Raw genomic sequence first — 10,500 nt, forward strand, 5'->3', positions numbered from 1 at the left:
AAAAAAAAAAAAAAAAGGAGCACAAACGGATGAATGTGTTCAGTTATGTACACTGAATTGAACCTTTGGCACCAGGAATCAGAGCATTTTGTCATATAGCGTTAACACATATTATAAAAGTGCATAGTGTCAAAGGAATAGAACCACCAGCATTCAAAAGCAGCTTTGTCAACTAGGCAATACAACACTCTACAGCATGTCTTTCTGTTGTCCATCACTGAATACAGTGGTAGCAACTTTGAAATGAAAAAAACAAAAGAAAAAAGGAGCTAGAACCCCTTTTCTCTCTTTAAAATCAAAAACAAAACCAACATCAATCCTGTTATACACTAACATCTTCAAAGTACACCATTTGTACAAGAGAAAGACTAAGAACAAAAATGTGTTTACGGAGATCCAAACATGTATGGGTGAGACCATCTCTCACACAGCTTTCTGATGGTACTCAGGAGGAGCCACTTCGTAATCACTGGCACTCAACAAGGTTTTAGTCCTTTTAGAATTCTTTGCCAGATACTTTAGACAGGGGTCCTCAAACTTTTTAAACAGGGGGCCAGTTCACTGTCCCTCAGACCACTGGAGAGCTGGACTGCAGCCCCAGGACGAGTCAGCTGCTAAGCAGGACAGGCAGCGGCAGCAAAAACACCCAGCAGGCTGGAAAAATGTCTTAGGCGGGCTGCATGTGGCCCACAGGCCATAGTTTGAGGATGCCTGCTTTAGGAAATCATGAAGATGGTTCAGTAATAAAGTAAGGCTCGTCTCATCCAAAGGTGTATAGGCCAACATTGTTCCAATTAATACAAATAATCTCAGTAGATGTGATGCTCCCTATACTTGGGACATGGGTGCATCAGGGTGATCTGTAAGAATTTCAGCATACTGCAGTCTCTCAAATTTGTACAGGAGCTGAGTACAAAAGTATTCTTTTATCCCTGCCACAACTTCATTGACAGCATACTCCTTATTATCTGTGTTTCCACGAGATTTCTTGTAATTTGCATAATCCTCCAGAATGGAATTGACATTCTCCTTAGCAGGAAGATAAAAGAGCTGTTTTTGCCTGGTAATTAAGTCCCAGTCATCAACAAGCCAAGGTTTTAGCTCTTCAGGAATCTTTACTTTAACTTCAACTCCGTTCATGAATGTTTTTTCATTTACAACAGTAGGATCTACCCGAGCCCTTTTCTTCCAAGGAGGGTGAGGTGTCTCACTGGTACCGCCACCATCTCCATTTCCAGGTGTTTCTGCTTGTTCTTCTTTGTTTTCACTTCAGCATTTTTCTGTTGCAGACTGCATGTCTTCTTCCCTACGGCAGCCTCTCTCATCTTCCCCTCTACATACTGCTCCTGATTGGCTTTTGAAGTTCTTGCTGTTTCTGCAGATTGGTGTCCACATATTCAAGTACTCTGCTCTCTGGAACCCATTCATCTCAATTTTTATTCCAATCACTGTAATGTATAAAGTATTTCACTTGTTTGTCCTTTACGGCAACCTTTACACACTTTGCTTCATAAAGAAGAGGCCCATGAGAGCACAGTACTCACTCACCTTCCTGGAATTTAGGCTTCAGGTCCTGCTTTGACGCCATTTATAAGTGATTCACTGCCTCCTCCTTCTCCCACAACCCCTGACTACTGCCCCCTACCATTTATTGAAGAGGGTGTCATTTTTCCAATGTTGTCCGCTTTGTCAAACACAAACTGGCTATAAGTATGTGGCTTTACTTCTGGGTTCTGTATTCTGTTCCATTGATTTATGTGTCTATTTTTATACTACTGCCATCTTAGTTTGGTTACTAAAGCCTTATACTTTGAAGTTAGGTAATGTGGTGCCCGTAGCTTTGTTCTTTTTGCTCAAGATTGCTTTGGCTCCACAGGAATTTTAGGATTATTTCTTCGACATGCTAAGAATGATATTGGTATTCTGATGGGGACTGCTTTGGGCAATATGGTCATTTTAAACAATATTAATTCTTTTAATTCATGAGCATATGATATCTTTCCATTCATTATGTTATCTATAATTTCTTTCATCACTGTTTTATATTTTTACTTACACAGATCTTTCACCTCCTTGGTTAAATTTATTCTTAGGTACTTTATTTTTCTGTGGCTGTTGTAAATAGGCTTATCCTCTTGATTTCTTTCTTGGCTAGATCATTCTTAGTGTATAGAAATGCTACTGACTTTGTATGTTGATTTTGTATCCCGCAACTCCACTGAATTCATTTATCAAGTCTAAGAGCTTTTTGTGAAATCTTTAGGGTTTTCTAGATATAGCAACACATCCTCAACAAAGAGAGCTTGACTTCCTCTTTTCTTTGAATGCCCTCTATATTTTTCCTCTTGCCTGATTATTTTGCTAAGATTTCTGGTACTATGGTAAATAGGAGTGGTGAAAGTAGATATCCTTATCTTATTCCAATTCGTAGAGAAAATGCTTTCAACTCTTCCCCATTCACTATGTTAGCTGTGGGTTTTTGCATGTGGCTTTTGTTATTTTGAGGTATGTTCTTCCCATGCTTAGTGTGTTACCAGATGTTATCATAAAGGATGTTGAATTTTATCAAACATTCCTTCTGCCTCTACTGGTATGATCATCCTGCCAATGTGATGTACCACATTTATGGATCTGCAATATCAATAATGAACCATCCTTATACCCTTAGTATAAATTCCACCTGATCATGGTGTATTACCTTTATGATGTGCTATTGGATTCGGTCTGCTAGTATTTTGTTGGAGAGTTTTAGAGATGGGGGTCTCACTATGTTGCCCAGGTGATCTTGAGCTCTTGGCTTCAAGTGATCCTCTTGCCTCAGCCTCCCAAGGTGCTAGGATTACATGCATTTGCCACCATGCCCAGCATCTCCTCTCTTCTTTTCTTGTTTAGTCTAGCTAACAGTTTATCAATTTTGTTTACCTTGTCAAAAACCCAACTTTTCATTTCATTGATCCTTTATGTCTTCAGTCTCTCAGTTAGTTCAGCTCTAATCTTTATTATTTCTCTTCTGCTAATTTTAGTTTTATTTGTTCTTGCTTTTCTAGTTCCTTGAGGACTAAACATTGTTAGATTATTCATCTGTAATCCACTTTTAATTCACTTGTTGACATAGACTCCCCTCTTAGCTCTGCACTTACTGTGTCCCACAAGCTTTGGTATGCTGTGTTTCCATTTTCATTTTTTTCAAGGAATTTTTCTTATTTCCACCTTGATTCCCTCACTGACCCAATGGTAATTTGGGAGCATGCTGTTTAATTTCTCTGTATTTATACAGTTTCCAGAGTGTTCTATATATTCTAAGAAGATATTTGATTGATATGATTTTGGTTTTTCAAAATTAGTTGACTTTGGTTTAGGCCTAACATATGTTCTATCCTGGAGAATGTTCCATGTGCTGATGATAAGAATGTATGCTCTGGAGTTATTGGATAGAATTTTAGATAAAAGTCTGTTAGGCCCATTTAATCTAAAGGCCAGCTTCAATCCCCTGTTTCATGTTGATTTTCTGTCCAAATGATCTGTCTACTACTGAGAGTGGTATGTTGAAGTTCCCTACTATTACTGTATTGAAGTCCAGCTCTTTTAGACCTCGTAATATTTATCTTATGAATCAGAGTGTTCCAGTGTTGGGTACATTGTATTTAGAATTGCTATACCTTCTTGCAGGATTGATCCCTTAATCATCACATGGTGACCTTCTTTGTCTCTTTCTCCTATGGTTGATTTAAAGTCTATTGTGTCCAATGTGAATAGAGCTGCTCCTGTTCATGCTTACTTTCTATTATCATTGATTATCTCCGTCCATCCCTTTACTTTCTGTTTCTATGTCTCTGTTGATAGTTTCTTCTAAGCAACATATAGCTGGATCATGTTTTTGTAATCCATTCAATTTTTTTTTTTTTTTGGAGACAGAGTTTCAGTCTGTTGCCTGGGCTACAGTGCAGGGTGCATCATCATAGTTCATTGCAACCTCAAATTCCTGGGCTCAAGGAATTCTCCTGCCTCAGTCTCCTGATTACCTAGAACCACAGGACTGCACCACCATTCCTGGCTAATTTTTTCTAATTTTCGTAGAGATGGGGACTTTCTCTTGTTTAGACTGATCTTAAACTCCTAGCCTCAAATGATCCTCCCACCTTGGCCTCCCAGAGTGCTAGGATTACAGCCCTGAACCATCGTGCCCAGCCCTATTCTATATCTTTAAAGAGGCAAATTTAATCCATTTACATTCAAGGTTATTATTAGTACATGAAGCTTTCTTCGTATCATACTGTTAATTATTTTCTGTTTTATAAATTCTTTGTTCCTTTTTCTCTTATAGTTTATTATGGATTGGTGGCTTTCAGTAGTGATTCCATTTGAGTCCTGTCTCTTCCTCCTTTGCACAGTTACTTTACCAGTGAGTTGTATACTATTGTGTGTTTTCAGGATAATAAAAGTCATCTTTTCAGTTTCAGGTTGAGGATTCCCTTGAAAATACCTTTAAGATTGACTTATGGTAATAAATTCCCTCAGCATTTTTTTGTCTGGGGTTAGCTCTTCTTCATTTATGAAGGACAATTTTATTGGATATAGTATTCTTGGGTGGAAGGTTTTTCCCCCCGTTCCATAATTTGAATACATCATCCCAGTATTTTTGGCCTATAAGGTTTCTGCTGAGAAATCCTCTGTTATTCTGATGGTGACTAGACACTTTTCTCTTGCTGTTTTCAGAATTTGCTCTTTAACTTTGATATTACATAGTCTGATTATAATATGTCATTGGAAAGACCTTTCTGCATTTTATCTGCCTAGGGATCATTAGACCTCCTATGTCTGAATGTCTACATCTCTTGCTAGACCCGGGAAATTTTCATTTTATTTTTTTTATTTTTTTTTTTTTTGAGACAGAGCCTCAAGCTGTCACCCTGGATACAGTGCTGTGACATCACAGCTCACAGCAACTTCCAACTCCTGGGCTCAAGCGAGTCTCCTGCCTCAGCCTCCCAAGTAGCTGGGACCACAGGCGCCGGCCACAACGCCCGGCTATCTTTTGGTTGCAGCCATCATTGCTATTTGGCAGGCCCAGGCTGGATTCGAACCCGCCACCTTAGGTGTATGTGGCTCACGCCTTAGCCACTTGAGCCACAGGCACCATGCCCATTTTATTATTTTTAAAATATAGATTTTCAAAACCTTTGTTTTTTCACCCTTAGGCATACCAGCAATTCATACATTTGATCACTTTATATTGTCTCAAATGTCACAAAGACTTATTCTTTTTTTTTTTTTTTGTCTGACTGGATTATTTCAAAAGAATCATCTTCCAGTTTCTGAGATTTTTCCCTCTGCCTGATCTAATTAAAAGATTTGTATTCCCTTTAATGCATTCATTTCCAGAATTTATACTTGTTTCTTTTTTAAACTAGCTCTTTGATAAATTCCTCATTCACATCCTTAATTGTGTTCCTAATTCCTTCATACTGTTTTTAAGAATTCTCTTGGATTTCACTAAGCTTCTTTAAAAATCGATACTCTGAATTCTTTATCCAGAATTTCAAATTGATTAAGATTTATTGCTAAAGAATTACTGTGTTCTTTTAGAGGTGTCATATCTCCTTCTTTTTTCATGTTATCTGTGTCCTTATGCGGATATCTGCATATCTGGCTTAACAGCTACTTCTTCCTATTTTTTAATTTAATTTCATAGGACAGAACTTTTTCCTAAAGATATATCTATCATGTTGGTTGAACAGGTTTTGCTTTGATTCCAGGTGCATTCAGTACTAAAGTCTTTGTATGACTTCTTAGGCTGTAAATAATGTTAGTGCTATCTGTGATTTCCTTGCTAGGTTAGGGTGTAGTTATTAGGAGAGGCTGTGGTAAAGTTGTGCTGGGGAGTGGGTTGCCAGATGAACCAGTCTTCAGGCCCCAGTGGTGGCAGCAGTGGGTTGATCATGCCTATTATTATGCCCTACGGTAGCGTACACTAGCACTTTTATTGTTATTCATCGTTAGGTCAATTCTTGGGCCTGTGGGTGGCTTGCTCAGATGCTAGCAGTGGCAGTGAACAGGGTGAGTAAGTAGGTTTTCAGGCCCCTTAGCAGCTGGCACAGTGTGAATGATGAGAGTAGTAACAACAGGATGATTCTCTGGGTCCCAAGCAGGGTATGTTGATGTTGGCAGTGGCCACAATGGGCTAGATAGGACAGTGTCTAGGCCACAGGTATCAGCTGAGGTGGCACCAGCCAGGAGTTTAAGCCTAACCTCAGGCCCCTTAGAGGAATGCTTAGCTGTCCTCAAGGTGGTAGACGGGGTTGTGCAATCCCCAAAACCCCAGGCTATATGCTCTACCTTAAGGGAGGAGGAGCACAAAGCTACACTGAGCAGCCTTATACTCAGTCCCCTCAATGATGAGAGTAGGCACCAGCTGTGCAGGGCACAGGCAGGGTGATCCTCAGGTCCCACACCGGGTGTTTGGGTAAGGGGCAGTAGCTGCTATGCTAAGGCCACACCACTAAAGAGGGGGAAGCCTCCCTCAGTGGTCATAGCCTGGGCCGATGGGTGGGAAACACATGTTCCCTACATGCCCCGAACCAGGCAAGGTTCATCATCCCCCTGCCCAAGCTACAATGCCCAGCTCATAACAAAGTACTAGTGGCAACCTGAACCCCATTAGCATAGTACCCTGGCAGCATAGCACTTGCTTCTGTTGGTTGCTTCCACCAACACTGCCACCCACACCTCACTCACTTCTTAGCCTGGCTGTGGGAACACTCCTGGTTTGATTCCCTGTTCAACAACCTAAGTTTCCATAGTACCCCAGGCTCAGCACGGCTGGGTCCCAGGACATAATGCAGTTTGCTAGAGGTTTATTTTGAAAATGTCTCCTTGTTGTAGTCACTTCGGTCTCAGAAAGTACATAGGACCCACCATGAGCTTACTCCCCAAAGCAGTTCTATCCATGGTCTACCGACAGGTTCCAATGTTAATCTCAGGCGTTGGAAAGGACAAGGGGTTCTCCCACTGTCAGACTGCACAATTCCACAGTGGGGATATGGGCTACTGGAAGTCTCTTACCCTTCCCCAAGTTGGGAAGTTATTCCTGGCTTCCAGGCAATCCCAGCCAGGGAGACTGCCTCTCCACCTTCTCCACCACTTTTGGTGTCCCCCATCACTTCTCTGTCAAACTCTGTCATTCTCTCCTGCATAATGTACTCCAAGTGTGACCATCTATACCAGTGGTTCTCAATCTCCCTAATGCTGCAACCCTTTAACACAGTTCTTGGGGGTCACAACCCACAGGTTGAGAACCACTGGTCTATACACTATTCTGATTCTTCTAAGTGGCGGAGACAGGCATGAAATGCTCCTAGTCAGCACCCTAAACCCACCCACCCACCCACCCACCCACACACACACACGAATCTTATTCTAATAATCTTCACCTGATGAGGCAAGGGTTCACTCTGGGCTTCCTTCTGTCTTAATGGCACAGGCTCTTCCCACATATGCATGTCCTCCTGTGGCAGCACTCAGTGACATGCTGCCCCTGTGAGGAACATCTCAGCCACTGTCACATCCCCCTGGTCTCAGCCCTGGGGGCTTCAGAGGAATAAGGCATGCCTGCCAAGCAGAGGTTCCCTCTCACAACACTAAAAACATTTTAAAAGTTAAAAAATGCAAGCAACTAGCCTAATTGATATTTTTGACCAAACAAATCAGGTGTTTAGCACTGAGGAGATAATTCCAAACAAGACTGTCCCAAAAATACTGAGGGAAACTGCACTTTCCCTACAAGGGACTCCACCTGGACTCTTTTTTTTTTTTTTTTTTTTTTTTTTTTTGAGACAGAGCCTCAAGCTCTCCCTCTGGGTAGCGTGCCGTGGCATTACAGCTCACAGCAACCTCCAACTCCTGGGCTCAAGCGAGTCTCCTGCCTCCGCCTCCCAAGTAGCTGGGACCACAGGCGCCCGCCACAACGCCCGGCTATTTTTTGGTTGCAGCCGTCATTGTTGTTTGGCGGGTCCGGGCTGGGGATTCGAACCCGCCACCCTAGGTGTACGTGGCTGGCGCCTTAGCCGGTTGAGCCACAGGCGCCGAGCCTCCACCTGGACTCTTTCCTTTGCTCTTTCTCTATTGAAGCCCACTCTTGGTCAAATAAAATCACCAGCTAGTTAAGAATTACTATCTTAGAGGAACACACTAATTCCCTGCTAATATGAGTCATTTTAGTTTAATGAGAACATTTCCAAAGGGCACTAAAGATCCTCACCATCAATTAATCCCACCTCCTTGGAACCCTGGCCACTACACCACACACCTGGTCCCTCACAACACGAAGGAACCTGCAGGTGGACGTGGGTCAGCGAGGGCAGGCACTGCTACTGAGCTGCTGCATCACCAGGCGGCACCAGCCGCAACCACATGCAATAAACTCTGTTGTAATTTCACAGTGTGGCTAAGAAAATGGCTCAAACTTTTTTTTCTTTTCTCCTTCAGCTGTATGTTTAGAAGAGCGAGCCAAGTCAGCCCCAGCGCAGAAGCCCACTGCCTCAGCCTGGAGAGGGCAGGTCTCCTACCTTTATTCTCCCACCGCTGAGCTCCTCGCTGAGCTTTAATCTGGCATCCACCACTCTTTTCAAATCTCTCTGCAGTCGACGCCCAAAATCCCTGAACATTGTCGAGCCTCCTGAAAGAACAACATTCTACAAGACACAAAGGACAGGGTTGCCCTGGATGAAATCATGGTCCACAATGTTCTAGTAATTGCCCCACAACACAATTCCCCCATGCCAGGTGAATGACACACTGAACCTATATGAAAAGATACTAACTGATGAAAAGTTAATGCCATCACAAAAGCACAGCTTGTATTTGTTTCCTGTGACAACACTGTGTCACAATTCCTCTTAGCACTTTCCTTCAATGACAAGCCAGTGAAAGCATAAAGCGATTCTGTTCCCTTTATATGGATCAAGAAACTACAGACTCTGACAAACTGAATCAGAACAAATTAACATCAGATCTTTAGCTGTTTCTCCTTAACAATCACTGGGGGGAGGGGATGTTTCCCAAGTAATCTATGGACCTTTTCTGAAGGCTGATACTGGGAAGAAAGCATATCCAAATTACCTGAGGAAGTGTTTTCAAATGAGCCATCTTTGCCACCCATTTCCCCCCAACACCCTACGACTCTACCAAGTGGCCACACGAAGCTTGTGTGTGGAGGGTGAGGAAGGGAGAAGCATCAGTGAAGTACTTATCCTGCTCTGCCCCACCCAGAACCTCAATGAGCCCCTGTCCAGCTATCCACGCTGCCTACACTAGCCACCCATCAGTCACCATCCTCTGCTCCTAACCTCTAACAGCTGCCATCACCACGGCTCAGGACCCAGGACCACCCAAAGCAGGTGGCCCTCCTTCTGATGCATTATCAGAGGTCAGCAGCAGCCTAACACTGTGTCACAATGCCTACATCTATCATCTCTTCATCTCACCCTCTAGCTAGTTATTGGCTCTCATTATTACAAAAGTATAGTAAGACATTTTAAGAGAGAGAAAAATCACATTCCCATAACTTTTATTACAGTATATTGTTATAATTAATCTATTTTATTATTATTAATTGCTTGCTGTGCCTCGCTTATAAATCAAACTTTATCATAGGTACCTATGTACAAGAAAAAATGCAGTAAGCTGAGGTTTGGTACTATCTGTGGTTTCAGGCATTCGCTGGGGGTCTTGGAGCATATCCCTACTGACAAGGTGGGACTGCTGTACATCCTGATTTAACTTTCTTACAGAAAATACCACTAAGAAAACTACATAAGGAAAACAATCCCTCAAGGAGTCAAAAAGCCCTACCTTAAGACCCTCTAAATACAGTCGAACCTCTATGGCTGACCACCACCCTGCAGTGACCACCTCCTTCAGCTGACCTGATGTTCACAGACCAGATGTACATCTCACTGTGTATCAGCACAGCAGGCCCAGTTCCTTACGGTGACCACTCCGTTTGTGGGCCAGTTTCTGATACATCCCTTGGGCAGCTGCCTTACAGAGGGTCTCTGTATTTAGCTGTTACTCAGTTCCTGTAAAACTATGCAGTGCCTGGAGCTCCACTAGTCAGCTCTGCATGCCTGAGGAGTTCATCCTTGCCAGGTTTACAGGTTGGCAAAAGCCAAAGGACCCAGGATAGGGAAAATACACTTTCCAGTCCCCAGTAAAACCTAGGTTTTAAATTATACAAAATGCGAGCAGTTCTCTACTGTAACGGCTGTCATTAGAAAAGACAGCCAGTACTAAGCAGAAAAAGATCATTTTCTCTCCTGTGATCTCCTAGGACAGTTGGGACAGTACCCACATAGATGCAGCATCAGACAGCTGAAATGAGACAGCAGAAGGTGGAAGGGGCCATGGGAAGTGACCCGGCCTTCTACCTGGGGACGCCACCAGTGACCCGGCCTTCTACCTGGGGACGCCACCAGTGACCCGGCCTTCTACCTGGGGACGCCA

The 10,500-nt window shown here is 42.8% G+C and overlaps 1 protein-coding gene and 1 pseudogene across 1 annotated transcript in view; both read right to left on the reverse strand.

The window, feature by feature from the left end:
- Nucleotides 1–10,500, reverse strand: part of ACTR3B (ARP3 actin related protein 3 homolog B) — a 125,547-nt gene that overhangs the window by 3,535 nt on the left and 111,512 nt on the right. The window contains exon 10 of the mRNA XM_003792027.3: nt 8,565–8,690. Coding sequence (XP_003792075.1) covers nt 8,565–8,690 — 126 coding nt within the window. The remainder of the gene's footprint in view (nt 1–8,564; nt 8,691–10,500) is intronic.
- Nucleotides 115–2,023, reverse strand: LOC105887204 (annotated as a pseudogene).

The sequence above is a fragment of the Otolemur garnettii genome, unplaced genomic scaffold (genome assembly GCF_000181295.1).
Source record: "Otolemur garnettii isolate 467f Iridium unplaced genomic scaffold, OtoGar3 scaffold00053, whole genome shotgun sequence".
NCBI lineage: Eukaryota > Metazoa > Chordata > Mammalia > Primates > Galagidae > Otolemur > Otolemur garnettii.